This window comes from Lolium perenne, chromosome 2 (genome assembly GCF_019359855.2).
Source record: "Lolium perenne isolate Kyuss_39 chromosome 2, Kyuss_2.0, whole genome shotgun sequence".
Lineage (NCBI taxonomy): Eukaryota > Viridiplantae > Streptophyta > Magnoliopsida > Poales > Poaceae > Lolium > Lolium perenne.
Window position 1 is genome coordinate 205,145,886 of NC_067245.2, and position 19,873 is coordinate 205,165,758.

General features: G+C 44.4%; 1 protein-coding gene across 1 annotated transcript; it reads left to right on the forward strand.

Moving 5' to 3' along the window:
- The first annotated feature begins 2,905 nt into the window (after positions 1–2,905).
- LOC127334382 (pentatricopeptide repeat-containing protein At5g61800-like) lies at positions 2,906–4,312 on the forward strand. Its single transcript, XM_051360827.2, has one exon. It carries the CDS (start codon positions 2,906–2,908, stop codon positions 4,310–4,312), a length of 1,407 nt encoding a protein of 468 aa, XP_051216787.2.
- Positions 4,313–19,873: the final 15,561 nt, after the last annotated feature.

The following is a 19,873-nucleotide window of genomic DNA, read 5'->3' on the forward strand; positions in this document are numbered from 1 at the left end:
TGAGAGATGCCAAATCCTACTACAGTTTATATTTCTTATTGTGCAGTCTGACTGTTATTTGCCTTCAAATTTTTCCTAAGCAATGCAGTGCCATTACTTGCTTCTGTTTTAATGTTCGCTGCATCTTATATTTCTATTCTAATGATTTTATGATAAATTCTGTCAAGCATTTTCTTAAAACATTGTTTATGTGGGAACACATGAAATTCATCTTTCAATAGTCGCCAATTCAACAACCTTCTTATATTATGTATTAATTGGGGATATAATAGATGCACCTTCTCAAGCATTTTTCCTTACTATGATTTCTTATCCAGGTTCACGAGATTTGATCACTGTGTATTTCGTTGCAGCTGAATTTGGACTTTCCATCATGTTAACTTCTTCTGAGCGTCGAGGTTAGTTGATGCCGGTTACTGTATAACTTCCTCTTTGAAACACAAGCAGCACAAATTACTTTCTTTCTTAGAAAGCAATACCTTCTCCTCAAAAAACAAAACAGATTACTTACCTTGAATTTACGGTTTATTGGACATCCGTATTATGAATAATGAAATATAAGTGGACACTGCTTTGACCACCTATATTATGTACTATAGCCACACGCAAAGGCACCAGATGAATCCCACAGTCAAAGCAGCACAAAGGAAGGAAAAAAGTTGCATACGTGTTACCAGCACATAAACTTTCAGCCTTCCTAAAAACTCCTAGAGAGCACCCAAAGTGCACACGCAAAAACCCCTGCAGAAATCAAAAAATCTAAAGCACATACGTGTGAGCACCAAATTAATCCAAAACAAAATCTAAAAATCTGAGAAAAATGCTTGCCTCCTCTTGGGCCGGGGGTGTCTTGCAGATACGTGCTGGCCTTTCACCTGCCATGGAGGAGTTTGCTTCTGAAGATGATTGGTTTTCTATGGAAGATGATATCGCAGCTGATACGTACACTAATGGTTCTTGGGTTGCTTCCGAGGAAGATTGTCTTTGTATGGAAAGCGACATTCCAGCTGCTTATAATGTTACTCACAAGTATTAACCAATCCATTGGTTATGGCACCGCGGAAGCCTGAAGAATGGGTTTTTCCACACAAGGGATAATGACTGGGAGCAACGAAGTCCAGCATGTATATTTTTCACTTGGCTAGCTAATAGAGCTCTTATATATATTTTTACATCTTGCTGATATAGGTGCTCCTCCTCAACTTCGATAATGAGTTAAAGGTAATGCAGTCTTTTGTTTTGAAAATGGAAGCTTTTCTTGACCCCTGATTCTGCATCATTGGTGCATATAGTGCTCATCATCGAAGATGATATTTATATGAAGTACCAAGCCGTATATATGAAAACATGAAGTCTACAACATTAACCTGCAAATACATACTGTTGTGCTTTCTGTTCTTTTGCTCTAGATTTTTGTAGCTCCAATGATTCATATATTATCATGTCTGAATTAGGATGACTGACGCATCTCTCTTAATCTATTGCATGACATACATATTTGCAGCCAGCAATCCTATATATGGTTTGTCCAAGTTGAAAAGTTCGTCTCCTTTAAGTACAAATTTTAGATTAATTGTTATAGAGTTTTATTTACTTAATTACAGGACTCATTATAAGGAGAACATAAACTTTACATGAAACTGATGCATAAATAGAAATATGTATTATGCTAACAGTTTTTGCAAGGATCAGAGATCTCAAGTATTGAGTTTCTATTATCTCTACACACAATTTTCCCACAAATTTTGCATAACATCAGAGATACACATAATGGAGGTCCTTCTTCATGTTAAGTTATTAACCCTAAGATTACTCTGTTATGAGCAAGTATTTCACATCAGTCTATTCCCCTAGGACTAAGATTTCAGACACTGCTCTTAGCTGCCGCTCAGGTCGAGTAACAGGTTATTAGTCATTGACATTTTGTTTTTGATTTGCTTACAGGAGGTGCAACTCTCAGCTAATTTGTCAACTTTATTCAGTTCTTGGTTCTAGGAAATTCTCAAGCATTTTGCACGGAAGAAAGCTTCCAGGTGTGTAAAGTTGTATCAAGCTTCCAGGATTCTCATGAGAGAATTCAAGATTAGTGAGGATGTAGAATAAATATGGTCTTTTCCTCATGCTGTTTCATGCCCTCTCCAGCCATGAGCGCGAGCCTCAGATTCTCTCCCTCCAAAATAGACAAGTTCGCCTTAGTTTTCAGGCTCTTTGCACAAGACGATTACCGAAGCTATGCTTGCCCTTTTTGTGCTAATGGAGATCATGGTCATCCTAACCTCCGACGAAGAAGACACCGATAAAGACAACTGATAGGTTAGATGTAGTAGAATCAAGTCAGCTGTGGGCCTTAGCGTACTATCATCCGTGTCTGTTAGCAGCAGTATAGATTAGAGTCCATCCCCTCTCTAATGCAACTCCACCCATCTATCAGCAGTTCGGCACAAATGCTCATACATGTATTGTCAACATGATCCACTATGTAATTCATTGTAAGTATATCTGCTAGCGTTGCAACCTTTTTAGTACTTTCAAGGGCACGACCACCACGGGGGTGCCGCTGCGCCTACTCTTGGACAGCTTACCGCGTTGACCTTAAAAATACCAACTCGCCGCGACTTCCAAAATAAACAAAAAATAGATTCTTACTTAACAACAAAATTAGCAGACAATTACTACGATCCGGCGCGGTGTGCCGCCGCGCCCTTCTTTGCTAGTGTAGTTAACCCAGGAACAAAATGGTCTACACAGAACTCTACAAGAAAAACGGTTGACCTGGAGGGTATATGACTCAACAACAATTTCTATTTCCCGGAAATGTTATGTTCATGGCTAGGGATCATGATTCATGAATTTCGTTCTGGAGGGATCATGTTACACAACCTCACGCATAACCTCCACAACGAAAATGGCGCCATCACTTCCCACCCTCCCTCCGCCCTATCATTCCCTCCCCAACCTCCTCTTCCTCCCCCACCGCCAAGCCCGCCTCCCGATCCGCCGCCTCCTTGCCGCGCACGCTCTCGCCGCCGTCGCCGGCCACCTCTCCCTCCCCAATCCCCACGCCCACACCCTCCTCCTCATCGCCTACTCCCGCCTCCACTGCGCCCGCCGCCCTTCCACACTCCTCCTCTTCCGCTCCTCCCTCCGCCTCTCACTGCCACCCACCCGACACACCCTCCCTCTGGCCATCTCCGTCGCCGCCTCCTCGCGCCCCCACCTCCCGCTCGCGCTCTCCCTCCACGCCATCGTGGTGGCCCGCAGCCTCCTCCCGTTCCCGCACGTCGCCAACGCCCTCGTCTCCCTCTACGCCAAGAACGCCCTCCCGGACTCGGCGCGCATGGTGTTCGACGAAATGCACGCGCCGGACGTCATCTCCTACAACGCTCTCATGGACGGCTACATCAAGGCTGGCCTGCTGGGGCTTGCCATGAAGGAGTTCCAGCGGATGCCGCAGCGGGACGCTGCATCCTGGGGCACCGTGTTAGCCGGGTGCGCAAAGGCTGGAAGATGGAAGGAGGCAGTGCGGCTCTTTGACAGGATGAGAGCGGAGGGGTTCAGGCCGGACGACGTGGCGCTGGCCGCAGCGCTGTCATGCTGCGCGCAGCTCGGGGCGCTAGAGAAGGGACGGGAGGTCCACGAGTACGTAAGGCAGAGCAGGCCCCGGCCAAACGTGTTCTTGTGTACAGGGCTCGTTGATCTGTACGCAAAGTGTGGGCGTGTCGACGTTGCCCTGGAGGTTTTCGATTCGTGCCCTGCGAGGAACGTGTTCACCTGGAACGCGCTCATCGTCGGGCTGGCGATGCACGGGCATGGCACAGTGGCACTCGAGTACTTCAACCGGATGCTGCTTCAGGGGGTTCGACCAGATGGAGTCACTCTCTTAGGGGTGCTGATTGGTTGCAGCCACGCTGGCCTGGTTGACATGGCAAAGAGGATCTTCTCCGAGATGGAGGGCGAGCACGGTGTGCCTCGGGAGCTTAAGCATTATGGATGCATGGCTGACTTGCTTGGTCGAGCCGGGCTCATCGAGGAAGCGATTGAGATGGTCAAGAAGATGCCGACAGAAGGGGACACTTACGTCTGGGGAGGTATACTCACTGGTTGTAGAATGCACGGGAACGTGGAAGCAGCGGAGGTTGCAGCAAGGCATTTGCTGGAGCTCAACCCTCAAGACAGCGGGGTATACTCTGTCCTGGCCGGGATCTATGCAGATGCTGCTAGGTGGGAGGATGTTGCCAGGGTTAGGAAATTGATGGATGAAAGGATTGCTAGGAGAAATGTTGGTTGCAGTTCGATTACGGCGGACCACTAGCATAGCACACAGTATGCTGGCTGATCGCAGCAGCGTGCTATCTGGCTGTAGATTCTGCCTAGAAGGTGACCACCGCAAAGTAGAAACTGGCTCAGTAAGAGGACTGCTATTCCTAGGAGCAGCAATGACTTTACAAGTACGAGTGTGAACTGTCACTGGTGAACTATCAATTCTGATAGGGATTCGTCTTGCAGTCACAGGCATGTCGCCATTGCATGACATTACATATTCTTGGACTTCTTTGGCAGGTAGATGTTCTTGCAAATCAACTGCTCATGCTGAACTGCTGATGGAAATGAAGCCAGAGCATAAATTGAAAAGGGATGAGGAAAAGTTCTGGCCAGGTGCAGGTACTATTTTTGTCATGCCTAGTTGGCGCAGCCCACTTTGTTTTCAAGCCAATGAAGGCTAGCAGTTCGATGCAGCCCTGAATTCGCAGATCTCGCTGTTCTTTGGTTTGGTATTGTAGTTCAGTTGATCTATGGCTAATGGGTTGTCGCAGAAACTTATGTGCTACAGAGTACAGAGTTGAAGATGACACAACATTCTGTAATCAAGGATTCAAGGTGAGACAACAAGTTGCTCGTTGGTGCAGACAGGGCGCAGAGCCGGGGACGGGGAGGTGGGACACCACTTCATCGTCCAATCTGTCGCAGAAAGACACTTACTCGATGATGTCCATCTCCATGGCTCGGAGCAGAATGCATGAACCAAACCTTGCTTCCCTCTCCTTTCTCGTGGATTCGATTTTTCTCGAGGACCTACTTCTCCGAGAACAGGGAGGGGAGAGGCTAATGGCAAATCGCTGAAGGGAAATGAAGTTGTGGAAACATACATGTGTTGCTCAGTTCTCTGGTTTGTGCTATGAGCCCAATCTGTAACTTCATGGATTTTGTATGGTTCATGGATGCATCCGAAAAATCATGTGCCCCGACTGAAAGTGCTAACTTGTAGTGACGTCTTCAGCACTTGATGCATGTTGTTTTTACTACCGAGAGATTTTAACTAAGAGCTATTAACTTGAACTTGCAAAGATTGACAGTGAGAGTTATGTACAGAAAAGTTCTGAACGTCGGTGTGCTTCAGTTTTTATTTGTACTTCAGACATAACTCCAATATACCGTGTCTAATTGTCCTTACTCAGGATCAATATAATTCTGAGCTTTGTTCTGCTAAAATTTATAATAGCTTAACCTGACAAATATTTCTTCAGTTCTTCTTTCAGTTTAGCAAGGTAGGCAGCTTGCTAGACATAATAAGTAAAATAAAATTTCACAAAATACGTCTAGAACGTTAAATTCTAAGGAAACTATTTGCAAGTATTATTACCTCCGTTTCATAATATAAGCCGCTTCATAATAATATGTTAGTTTACTAAAACGGCAGCGATAGTTAGTACCGTAGTACAAACGGACTATTGTACAAGTACACGACACAAGGATAGGAAGAAACACCCATTGACGGAACGGACTAAGTATTCGACACGAGTCTATTCCGAATTCGAACTAGTCTGGGACGTGAGCTGCGAGCGGCCTTCCCCAATCGGAGTCGAATTTGCTGGCCGCGCCTTCATATAGGGAGGGATGCTCCGGTGCTCCCCCCTAAGTGAAGTTGAGGGGTCATATTGAGTTTTTTTTGTTTAAGCGTTGGGCTAGCCCGAACCCATATCCAGCCCGTGTATACCCATATGTATGGATACGGTATATGTACGTGACGTTTAAAAAAAAAAGGTGATCACGTGAGCAGTTAATTAAGATCTAATCCGCTTAAAACTCGCCGATCGTCGTGCATGTGTCTTCTGTTGCCGCGATCGTCGTGAGAAGAAGTTGTACTCCTCCGTCGTCGGAAACCCTAGCGCGAGCACGAGCTGGTGGTGGTAGGGTTGATCTTCCTCTCGGGAGGGATCGATCTGCCGCCGGCGCGCCGGCCGTCTCCGCCGTCGTGCACGTCCCCTTCTGTTGCCGCGATCGCCGTGAGCATTTTACTCCTAGTTGGAACCCTAGCGCGAGCCCGACGCATCAACCGAGCTGGTGGGGGTAGGGTTCCTCTTCCTCCCGGGTGGGATCTGCCGCTGGCGCGCCGGCCGTCTCCGCCGTCGCCGTTGATCGCTCCAACCAGATAAGTGTTGGCGAGCGCGGCTAGGGTTAGGGCCGGCTCCTCTTGCCCTTGAGCGTGGCCTAGCGGCTTCTTACTCCTCGGACGCATCGATCGACCCCTGTGGTGGGTGTAGGTTTACTCCGTCCGGCGCATCGATCGATTGGTAGGTACGTACATGATAACTCACCTCTTGTTGGGTCATTTTAACTTGTGAAAGAATTTGATGCGGATGTACTGAATTTGAGATTTTTGTTGTAGCTAGGAAATGGATGAGACGATGTCTGTTGTTTGTGAGGTAGAGAATGTTCCTGGAATTGGAGTTCATGGAGATGAGTCAGATAATTCTAGAACGGGGCTTGGTAATGAATCTTTGTCAGGGAGGGAGAATATTTTCGTTGGTTCAAGGTCAGATAATTCCATGAGCTCAGAGCATGGGATGGAAGCAATTATTAATGTAAGTGTATTTGATATATTCAATTTTTTTCATGGAAAGCAAATGCAGAAGAATAAATGTTTTAACATTGTCATGTTATCATTGAATATGTAGATGGACGACATTGACAATGATTATGAGAGAGATATTAGTGATGATGTTGCGTTGGATGAAAACAGCAATGAGGTACATGTAGTGTAATTGTTATTTGATATGCAATGAAATGAGATTACCATTACAAAGTGGGAAACAGTAATGAGGTACATTTACTTGTTGTCTTTAATTTTTGCAGGAAATATTTGGACTTGAAAATGTGTATGACTATTATGGTGAATCCGACGTGGAGAATTGTTTTTATGATGAGTCAGTAGTTGGCAAACATTATGTGGAGGCAAAGCCGTCGAATAGCAAGAAGGTACGTATTGGTTAATTATTTGTGGAAACCAAATTTTTTTTAATAGCCACATAAAAAAAATTAGAGTTTGACTGCTATGTTTTTATGTGACAGTCCCATGTTGATGATGGTGATGACGCGAACCTCAGTCAAGCTTGTCAGGCAGAGGATACGATAGAGTTGTACATGATGATAAAGGAGATGACTTTTCCTAGTGAAGAAGCTGCATTCGAATTCTACAACAGCTATGCCAACGATAATGGATTCAGCATCAGATTGGATAAGGTCAGATATAGCAAAAAAAAATCGAAACATAGGCGTTACAGGCGTTTTTTGTGTTCAAGGGAAGGTGAGCGTGATCCAAAGTTGATGACCGAAGAGGGACATAGCCGGAGGCTCAGACCACTGTCTCGATGCAACTGTGAGGCGCACATGACTGTGAAGCTGAATGAAAAACTTGGTGTCTGGTATGTTGATAGTTTTGATGACAAGCACAGTCATACGTTAGCAAGAGCGGATGAAACACCTTTTCTTTGGTCGCATAGAAAAATCAGAGATCATCAGAAGGCTGAGATCTTAGCTATGGGAGCTGCAGGTATTAGGAAGCACACCATAATGGATTCCATGATTAGCAGAAGTGGATGGTATGGCGGCGTTGGGTACGTCCGACGGGATCTGTACAACCTTTGCGGCAAGGAAAAGAGGAAACTACTTGCGAAGGGTGATGCTGCCACGACCATAGGCATTATGCTCAGCAGAAAGGAGAAGGACCCAAGTTTTTATTTCGACTATGACTTGGATGAAGAAGGACGGCTGAAGAGAATGTTCTGGTGTGACTCGCAGTCTGTACAGGACTATGAGGACTATGGAGATGTGCTTGTGTTTGACAGCACGTACAAGATGAATCGCTATCGTATGCCATTCATACCTTTTGTTGGTCTGAACAATCACCGTAGGACTACGGTTTTTGGTTGTGCCATAGTTTCAGATGAGAAAGAAGAAACTTATGTGTGGTTGCTGCAAACATTTCTGAAGGCAATGTGTCAGAAGAAGCCTTTGAGTGTAATTACGGATGCCGACTCAGCGATGATTAGGGCAATCCGCACTGTATTTCCCGATGTCTGGCACCGCATATGTTCTTGGCATGTTGAAAAAAATATGAAGATCCATCTCAGTCACAAGTCGTTGGGCGAGTTCCGGTCTATGTTGTACTATAGCACGTCCATAGCCGAATTTGAGCAGAGATGGCAGGCTTTTTTAAAAAGATGGAAGACAGAGAACACGGAAATTTGGTTGAGGAGGATGTACAGGAAGAGGCACCTGTGGGCTGCAGCTTTTCTGACAGAGGGTTTTTGGCTTGGTATGAAGAGCAACCAGCGGAGTGAAAGTCTGAATTCCTGCCTTCACCTGCACCTTGATGGAGAAATGACTTTGGTGGACATGATATTGCACTATGAGAATTGCATTACCCGCATCCGTGAGAACGAGGCGCATGATGACTGCACGGCCTCACAGACATTACCTGTGCCCGTAACAAGCTGCAGGGATCTGGAGGTATTTGCTACCCACGTGTTTACGCCGGCAAACTTCTATATATTGCAGCTAGATTTGAGGTCAGTTGGCGGCATAGTGACTTTGGAAAGAAAGCTGGGATGTGGGTCTGAAACTTTTGTCGTGGCATGGCATAATAAACCAAAGAGGCAGTTCACCGTGGAATATACACCGGGAAATCCTAAAGAAACTATAAAGTGCAGCTGCAGGAGAATGATTCGAAAAGGACTCCCTTGCAAACATATATTCAATGTTCTATGTGTTCTGCAAATATCTGAAATTCCAAAGTGTTGTGTTCTTCGTCGGTTATCAAAAGACGCAAGAAATGGACTGCCTGCTAGGCGAACGAGTGATATGTTTGGAGTAGGTTGGTCAGGTACAGCGGATAGAATTGAATATAGCAAGGTCAGTGTGTTATCCTCGCAAGCTATGCATGCAGCATGCAAACACCCAACACTTTGGGCTCAGTTACAGGACAGTTTAAAGGACGTGATAGCAAAGGCGATTGAGTACGACAAGGAGGGTACGGTGGGTGCTGTTCCGATTTGTCTAAGCTCATTAGCAGTTGAACATGTGGAGGACCGAGAAGGAAACATGGTTAAGGTCCAGGATCCTATTAAAGTATCGAGCAAAGGTACACATAATTCAGATGATGACAACCGTCCCAAGTCTAAAAATGGAAGACCTCTATCGTACGACGAGCACAAAATTAAGTGCGGGGCTTGCAAAGAGCCAGGTCACAACCGGCGCAGCAAGAAATGCAAACTTAACAACAAGTGAGTGCCTATAAGCTGTCCTACTTACATAATTCAACAAAAGTAGCATTTTATAATTAGCATGTAATTTCCAATCCAGGTAGTACAAGAACTGTTACCATTATATATGTACTCATGCATCATCTTATGTTGAATGACAACTCTTATAGCTTGTACACGAAGATTTTTCCATGTTAAGTTGCATTTAATAGTGGCCTAAGTAGTGAGCATGCATATCTGTACACTGTGATAAAATCAATAGCTTTTCAGGTCTACATGTAACTACAATCAGCACTACTAATTAATTATGCACGTAAACAGTTAACGTGGCCAGCTGAAGTTTTTGAAATATTTTGAAGGTTTACCCATTATTCAGTAAATAAAACAGAAATGACAAATAAACATTAATTCAGCAAATGTTTCATCATTATCTCGTGGGTTGGGCTCCGGGAACAGGCTTTTGGGTTGGGTTTTTTTGTGACTGCGTGTTTACTGGGCTTTTTTACCGGCGGGCCTTGTCTTTCATTTTGTTGGGCCGTTCATATTTAACTCTGCTTCAAGCCTCCCATTCCTGAACCGGTCGGTTCTTCTCCATCCCCTCGTGTCGACTGTTCTTCTCCTCTCCTGGTCAACGTCGGAGCTTGTGGAGGTGGCCGTCTGAACCGGCGGTTGCAGAGAAGGGAACAAGGTAAATCCAAGCAGATCTGATGGTTTTAGTACTCGATCTAGTGACTGTGACGCTTTTCATCAATTCCTTGTCAGAGGAAGCCCTCTTTTTTCTTTCCTTTTCTATCCACCACCCAGATCTGGAAGTCCTTCTTTTGTATGTGCACGTGCTGTGCGGTCCTACTGGTGTGGTCATTTTCTCGTGCTTGTTTTTTTGTCTTTGTCTATGTATTACTTTCCCCTACTTTTCTATCCCTATTATTTATGCTGGGTCCTAATGGAGCTGTTCTCTGTATGCAGCATGTGTGTTTAAGATGAGAAAAATCCTAAAACTTCTCCTCTTACTTTTCCTCTTACTCTTAATGGGATTATGTATGTTTTAATATATTTTTTATAGTAATTATGGTCTACATGAATTCTTAATTAGATTGTTTCTTTAGGCTTTGAGTCTAATTGATATGTTTTGCACTTCTTAATGGTTTAGGATTTTTTCAGTAACAATATGAACGATGTAGTAAACTAAGCATTCAGATGTACCTAAATAGAGTTTAGTTGTTTCTGTATGGAGTGCAGTAATGATAAAACTTGTATAATTCGTGTAGTATTTATTATTTGTGCACCTCTTTTTGGTATGCAGAGAAATTATCCTATTTCATTTTTTTCAGTGTACTTAAGAGTGTTGTTCATTTGATGAATATGGTTTCTTGTATGAATTTAGATATGCACATTTGTATCCTTTATAATAATTTTGTATTCATATATTAGATGAAGTGTCCAATCTGTGGAAACCGTGATGGTGGTTGCCAACCAGAGTTCTTCTGCATTACTCTGCGTACAAACTTTGAAGAATACTCTGTAAGTTATTTTGATTTGCATTTTTTTCTAGTATCTACAATCTTAATTTGCCATGCAGCTAAATATGATATGCAGGGAAAATAGGTTTGTAAGATTACTAATGTGAATTTTTTTGCAGAACATCCCTTGCTATGTTAGGAAGTATATCAACAAGTCTGCTGGTAATGCCTTGACTGTTGAGTCTGGGGACAGGGGTGTTTACCATTTTCTGCTGAACAAGATGAAAAAGAAGACTCGTATTTTCGGTCCTGACTACAACAAATTCCTCACTGATTATGATATGCATCTGAATGAGAAGATAAGATTTGATATCATAGAGGAAGAAGAAAATCTGTTTGTTACTCCACTAGACATTGAAGATAACTCCAAGGAATTATTCAAAGGTAATTTGCAGTGACTTTTTGTTCATGTGTTATTTGTGTTTGACAAACTGCTCTTTTTCTGATGAATTTTTCTCTCATTGTTTTTTCCTGCAGAAGTTTTTTATTTTGAAGGAGATGCTAAATCCATCTTTATCTCAAAAACTGTTGAACTTAAAAATTCTGAGATCATCAATATCAACAGCCGTGTTTACGACCGTGGTCTGGGCCTTGGCGGTGTTTTTGTACATCGCTTATCTGCATATGATGTTGCTTCCAATGCACTGGTAATTTCGTTGACATATGTTTTTTCTGGCCATTTTTGTATGATTGTCTTTTTGAAGTGTTTTTTTTACTTATATCACAGCGTATCCCGAAGACTATTGTATCTGTTCTTGACGTTCGTCGTAGTGGTGATATCTACTTTCTGAGGAGCGAGGATGATGATGACAGCCATGCTGTCTACTACACATCCGTTGATGGCAGAATCAGGTTTAAGTCGGGTTGGACTGACTTCTGTGTTAAGAATAACTTGGTGGCTGGCCAGTTAGTCCTGTGTTTGTTCTTTAAGATGGAGGGCATGCTTTTTATGTCTGTTGATGTGATCGAGTGATTACTTGACGTACTTTGTTATATATTTCCAGTAAGATATAGGGGTTTAAGTTTCAGACGATGAACCTACTATTTGTAAAGTGGTGGATATTTTCACTCTGGTGTCTTTTGTGCTAATCTATGTTATCGTCACGACTACTTGAACTACCTCTCTCTTTTTATGTGAAATTTTATGTTCTTTTGCTGAACTTCAATAATCATGGAAGGATTACTGTGTTTATTATGTTTTTATGAGGGATTTGTACTGTACTATGTTCTCTTTATATGAGTCTATTAACTCAATTCTTGTAAAGCTGATTTTTAGTGGGTGGCTTCTCTTTTATGTATCCTGTTTTTTCTTCAATTTTTTCTATATTATTGTTTGCTTTCATGTTGGTTCTATGTACTATAGTTTTATTCTTTCCTATAATGTTTCACAATAACTCGTAATATTTTCGATTCCATTACAAATTTGTGAGAACACAAAGAATTATCTTTCGTAAATGATGTTAAAATAATAAACCAATATTCTTTTTTGCATGATCGAGTTAGGTGGTTGGGTATAGCATGTCTTGGGCCGATAGAGTTGGCGGCCCAATTAAATATAAAGCCTAACTCGATGGGCCGTTTCTATTTAACAAAGTGTTCCCTAACTAGCCGTTAGGGTTCGTCTGTGTTGCCTATGTCTCGCCGCGGGGGTGATCGGCGGCTGCACGCGCTCGTGAACTCATCGGATAGAGCGGATCCGATGGACGGCGACCACGGATGGGCGAAGCTTACATCTGTTGTGAATTACAACAGAGGGAAGATGAAGACTGCGGCAGCACATACCCTAGTTGAGCCGGTTAGTCCGTGATTATTTGCTATTTTTTAAAAGAATTCTTCCATAACCCATAATCTGATATGATGAAATATAGGATGATGATGAAGGCATGGTTCAGTTTGTTGATGTTTTGCCGCAGTATGAGTTTGATCCATTGTACTACGGTATTGAGCAGAACACAAAGAACAGGTGTGGCCACTCGGTGTTCCCTGCTCGGCGTGTTTGCAACGACGGTTACGACACTGGAAGACGGTTTTTGGGTTGTCCATATGAGGTATATTTTCAAACCATATAATTTCATGTGTGTACATTATTTAAATGCTATGTTTTCATATGATATGTTTTCTTTCAGGGAATACATACATGCGCGTATGTAGAGTGGGTTGACAGTGAATGGAAAGGAAGAGAAAGATATGTGATAGGGCAACTATCCGAGAAGATCAACAAGGTGCAGAACGAAAATGAAGACAAAGAAAATACCTTGAAGATACAATTGAAAATGCAGAGAAAAGTGTTGAAGTCTAAGGACAATATTATTTGCTTTCTAGCAACAATGTGTGTTGCAATGTTTGGGTTAGTAGTAGGAATAATATGCAAGCATTTAAAATAGTTGTTTTATTTGCAACATATTAAAATTAGTCAGGTGTGTAATTGGAAATGTCGAGATGAAATAATGGTACTGTGTTTGCAGCTGAAAAAAATCATCAAACAACTATAGTTTTTTTATTTCCAATGATGTGGTCATGTCAAAATATCATGCAAGTGTGTTTCTTTGTGTGGATGAAAAATTAAATGTGGTTTCAGATGAAATGGAAGTGTGTTTTTGTTATACCTGAAAAATGCTAGTGTGTGTGAGTTTGTAGCTGAAAAAAGGCTACTATGCATATCCGTTCGGAACTTTAGCCCCATTTTTTGAAGCAACCGATTTTTCGACCTCCTCCAAATGTCCTCAAAATTTTCACACATGGTATGTAACACAAATAAACATGGAATGTGATGATACTTTTTATCATTATGAATATTTATGGTTGGGAGGTGGCGAAAAGGGTTTTAGGGTTAATATGGGTCTAACTTGCACTAAAATAGATTCAAACACCTTGGATGGGGCCAATATTCTTGTAGATGGAATGGTGCAGGCATGTGCAAGTGTGGCCTCACCCTAGCATGCCCATCTACCTGAACTGCCCAAAAAATGCATGTTTTCGCCTAAAACCCTATGTTTCGGGTGTCTGGGTGCAACTAGCCATGGTGTACCCCACATTATTCTTGTGAACTTTATTTTTAAATGTTTTTTATTAATAATTGATATTACATACATGGGAGCCTATAAAAAAAATTGAGGTGATTTAGAGATGGTCGAAAAAATCACTTGCTCTACGACGGTATGTAACACAAACAATCATGGAATGTGAAGATATTTTTAATTTTTAGATATTTTGGAATAAGTAGTGGATGCTCCATGGTTGGGAGGTGGCGATACTAGGGTTTTAGGGTCAAAATGGGTCTACCATGGCCTAAAACAGATCCAACCACCTTGGGTGGGGCCAATATTTGGCACACTTGTGCATGGTGGTGTGCCCCACCCTCTTTGGCTTGCTCTTTGTAGGTTGGTTTTTACATTCATGGTGATCCCATGGTTGGGAGGTGCCGATACTAGGGTTTTAGGGTCAAAATGGTCTACCATGGCCTAAAACATACCCAACCACCTTGGGTGGGGCCAATATTTGGCACACTTGTGCATGGTGGTGTGCCCCACCCTTTTTGGCTTGCTCTTTGTAGGTTGTTTTTTACATTCATGGTGATCCCATGGTTGGGAGGTGGCGATACTAGGGTTTTAGGGTCAAAATGGGTCTACCATGGCCTAAAAAATATCAAACCACCTTGGATGGGGCCAATATTTGGCACACTTGTGCATGGTGGTGTGCCCCACCCTTTTTGGCTTGGTGTTTCTAGGTTGGTTTTTACATTCATGGTGATCCCATGGTTGGGAGGTGCCGATACTAGGGTTTTATGGTCAAAATGGTGTACCATGGCCTAAAAAATATCAAACCACCTTGGATGGGGCCAATATTTGGCACACTTGTGCATGGTGGTGTGCCCCACCCTTTTTGGCTTGCTCTTTCTAGGTTGTTTTTTACATTCATGGTGATCCCATGGTTGGGAGGTGGCGATACTAGGGTTTTAGGGTCAAAATGGGTCTACCATGGCCTAAAAAATACCCAACCACCTTGGATGGGGCCAATATTTGGCACACTTGTGCATGGTGGTGTGCCCCACCCTTTTTGGCTTGGTGTTTCTAGGTTGGTTTTTACATTCATGGTGATCCCATGGTTGGGAGGTGGCGATACTAGGGTTTTAGGGTCAAAATGGGTCTACCATGGCCTAAAACAGATCCAACCACCTTGGGTGGGGCCAATATTTGGCACACTTGTGCATGGTGGTGTGCCCCACCCTCTTTGGCTTGCTCTTTGTAGGTTGGTTTTTACATTCATGGTGATCCCATGGTTGGGAGGTGGCGATACTAGGGTTTTATGGTCAAAATGGTGTACCATGGCCTAAAAAATATCAAACCACCTTGGATTGGGCCAATATTTGGCACACTTGTGCATGGTGGTGTGCCCACCCTTTTTGGCTTGCTCTTTGTAGGTTGGTTTTTACATTCATGGTGATCCCATGGTTGGGAGGTGGCGATACTAGGGTTTTAGGGTCAAAATGGGTCTACCATGGCCTAAAAAATACCCAACCACCTTGGATGGGTACAATATTTGGCACACTTGTGCATGGTGGTGTGCCCCACCCTTTTTGGCTTGCTCTTCGTAGGTTGGTTTTCACATTCATGGTGATCCCATGGTTGGGAGGTGGCGATACTAGGGTTTTAGGGTCAAAATGGTCTACCATGGCCTAAAAAATACCCAACCACCTTGGGTGGGGCCAATATTTGGCACACTTGTGCATGGTGGTGTGCCCCACCCTTTTTGGCTTGCTCTTTCTAGGTTGGTTTTTACATTCATGGTAATCCCATGGTTGGGAGGTGCCGATACTAGGGTTTTAGGGTCAAAATGGTCTACCATGGCCTAAAACATACCCAACCACCTTGGGTGGGGCCAATATTTGGCACACTTGTGCATGGTGGTGTGCCCCACCCTTTTTGGCTTGCTCTTTCTAGGTTGGTTTTTACATTCATGGTGATCCCATGGTTGGGAGGTGGCGATACTAGGGTTTTAGGGTCAAAATGGGTCTAGCATGGCCTAAAAAATATCAAACCACCTTGGATGGGGCCAATATTTGGCACACTTGTGCATGGTGGTGTGCCCCACCCTTTTTGGCTTGCTCTTTCTAGGTTGGTTTTTACATTCATGGTAATCCCATGGTTGGGAGGTGCCGATACTAGGGTTTTAGGGTCAAATTGGCCTACCATGGCCTAAAACATACCCAACCACCTTGGGTGGGGCCAATATTTGGCACACTTGTGCATGGTGGTGTGCCCCATCCTTTTTGGCTTGCTCTTTGTAGGTTGGTTTTTACTTTCATGGTGATCCCATGGTTGGGAGGTGCCGATACTAGGGTTTTAGGGTCAAAATGGTCTACCATGGCCTAAAACATACCCAACCACCTTGGGTGGGGCCAATATTTGGCACACTTGTGCATGGTGGTGTGCCCCACCCTTTTTTGCTTGGTGTTTCTAGGTTGGTTTTTACATTCATGGTGATCCCATGGTTGGGAGGTGGCGATACTAGGGTTTTAGGGTCAAAATGGGTCTACCATGGCCTAAAAAATATCAAACCACCTTGGATGGGGCCAATATTTGGCACACTTGTGCATGGTTGTATGCCCCACCCTTTTTGGCTTGCTATTTGTAGGTTGGTTTTTACATTCATGGTGATCCCATGGTTGGGAGGTGGCGATACTAGGGTTTTAGGGTCAAAATGGTCTACCATGGCCTAAAACAGATCCAACCACCTTTGATGGGGCCAATATTTTGCACACTTGTGCATGGTGGTGTGCCCCACCCTTTTTGGCCTGCTCTTTCTAGGTTGGTTTTTACATTCATGGTGATCCCATGGTTGGGAGGTGGCGATACTAGGGTTTTAGGGTCAAAATGGGTCTACCATGGCCTAAAAAATATCAAACGACCTTGGATGGGGCCAATATTTGGCACACTTGTGCATGGTGGTGTGCCCCACCCTTTTTGGCTTGCTCTTTGTAGGTTGGTTTTTACATTCATGGTGATCCCATGGTTGGGAGGTGCCGATACTAGGGTTTTAGGGTCAAAATGGTCTACCATGGCCTAAAACAGATCCAACCACCTTTGATGGGGCCAATATTTTGCACACTTGTGCATGGTGGTGTGCCCCACCCTTTTTGGCTTGCTCTTTGTAGGTTGGTTTTTACATTCATGGTGATCCCATGGTTGGGAGGTGGCGATACTAGGGTTTTAGGGTCAAAATGGGTCTACCATGGCCTAAAAAATATCAAACGACCTTGGATGGGGCCAATATTTGGCACACTTGTGCATGGTGGTGTGCCCCACCCTTTTTGGCTTGCTCTTTCTAGGTTGGTTTTTACATTCATGGTAATCCCATGGTTGGGAGGTGCCGATACTAGGGTTTTAGGGTCAAAATGGTCTACCATGGCCTAAAACATACCCAACCACCTTGGGTGGGGCAAATATTTGGCACACTTGTGCATGGTGGTGTGCCCCACCCTTTTTGGCTTGGTGTTTCTAGGTTGGTTTTCACATTCATGGTGATCCCATGGTTGGGAGGTGCCGATACTAGGGTTTTAGGGTCAAAATGGTCTACCATGGCCTAAAACTGATCCAACCACCTTGGGTGGAGAAAATATTTGGCACACTTGTGCATGGTGGTGTGCCCCACCCTTTTTGGCTTGCTCTTTCTAGGTTGGTTTTCACATTCATGGTGATCCCATGGTTGGGAGGTGGCGATACTAGGGTTTTAGGGTCAAAATGGTCTACCATGGCCTAAAAAATATCAAACCACCTTGGGTGGGGCCAATATTTGGCACACTTGTGCATGGTGGTGTGCCCCACCCTTTTTGTCTTGCTCTTTGTAGGTTGGTTTTCACATTCATGGTGATCCCATGGTTGGGAGGTGGCGATACTAGGGTTTTAGGGTCAAAATGGTCTACCATGGGGCCAATATTTTGCACACTTGTGCATGGTGGTGTGCCCCACCCTTTTTGGCTTGCTCTTTATAGGTTGGTTTTATATTCATGGTGATCCCATGGTTGGGAGGTGCCGATACTAGGGTTTAAGGGTCAAAATGGGTCTACCATGGCCTAAAAAATATCAAACCACCCTGGATGGGGCCAATATTTGGCACACTTGTGCATGGTGGTGTTCCCCACCCTTTTTGGCTTGGTGTTTCTAGGTTGGTTTTTACATTCATGGTGATCCCATGGTTGGGAGGTGCCGATACTAGGGTTTTAGGGTCAAAATGGTCTACCATGGCCTAAAACAGATCCAACCAACTTGGATGGGGCCAATATTCTTGTAGATGGAATGGCTAGCATTGTGGGGCATGCAATGGTGCAGGCATGTGCAAGTGTGGCCTCACCCTAGCATGCCCATCTACCTGATTTGCCCAAAAAATGCATGTTTTCGCCTAAAACACTATGTTTCGGGTGTCTGTGTGCAACTAACCATGGTGTACCCCACATTATTCTTGTGAACTTTATTTTTAAATGTTTTTTATTAATAATTGATATTACATACATGGGAGCCTATAAAAAAAATTTGTAGACACGTTTGGCAAAGAAAAAGCTCCTAAACCGAGGACTGTCTTATTCCTGTATACGGTAAAAACGCGTAGAGCAACGTGGCAAGGGAGAGGAGGCGACGGTGACGTGTAAAGCTACTTGGCGAGGGAGCGGAGGCGTCGGCGCATATAAAAGCTTCCTCTCCCACATCTGCAGCCATTTCCCCCCGTTCCCCACCTCTCCGAGAATCTCTCCGCCAAAAAACCCTCTCCATCTCCCTCACTCCGCTGTTAGTTTAGGTTTTCGCCTCGCCGATCCAGTCGATTCGGCGGCGATGGAAGCTGGGGGAGTTGCAGTTGGTGCGGAGGATCTGGAGAACGCGGCGGTCATCGATGTTGCTGCATCGGCGGAGGCGGTTGGAGTCGAAGGCGGTGGTGGAGAGTCCAGCATTACGGCGGTCGCTGCGAGGTCCACCGTCGTCGATGCCTCTGTCATCGGGTCGGTCGTCGTCGGCCCGGTGGTCGCGGCACAGGTGGATCTGGACGCGGACGAATCTGCTACAGGGGGAGACGAAGGCGATGCGGGAACATCCACCATCGCAGGGGGTGATGTTGGCTCAGCCGGCATCGTGGCGCCGGATCTGGTGGAGGAGGCTTCATCGTCCTTGGCGGAGAAGGCCGTCGCGGATGTGCGCACTGCGCCGGCGTCCGGCGACATCTCGGAGGTGAAGCCTGACTTGCAAATGGAGGTAACTGCTCGATCTGTCCCTTTTTTCCCATGTGGATTAACGGGTCTACCAGGCTAGCTTCCGTGCACAGATGGTGTCTACGGAATAGCCAAAGATTATCGCATTATTTTGTAGTACTAGTATATGAACAATGCTGTCGCTGTTTCTTGCCACCTTATCCAAACAACAGCTTAATTACTTACTCTGATAATGTTGATACTGGGTAGGTTATGCTCGGGGTTTACTCTGACATTATCAGGAGGAGGAAGAACCTGTTGATGCTGATGCGGCAAACCAGGAGGAGGTGGTGCTGCCTGTGGATGGTCCATACCAGGACTTGGAGGAATCTGATGGCTCCCTGGAGGTGAGCAATATATTTAGTTGTGTACCATTCCATCTATTTCATTTTGTTTGGTTTTCATCTGTAATTATATTTTGTACACATTGTTCTTGTCTAGTATGACTCCCAGGATTCTGCGGAGTCGGTTGACAGCAGGAACATTGGGTCATTCAAAAGGAAGCTTCTGGAGAAGCTGGAGAATGGGGACCTGCCTTTCAAGAAGCGTGGGAAGTACTTCTGTCCATGGCACAA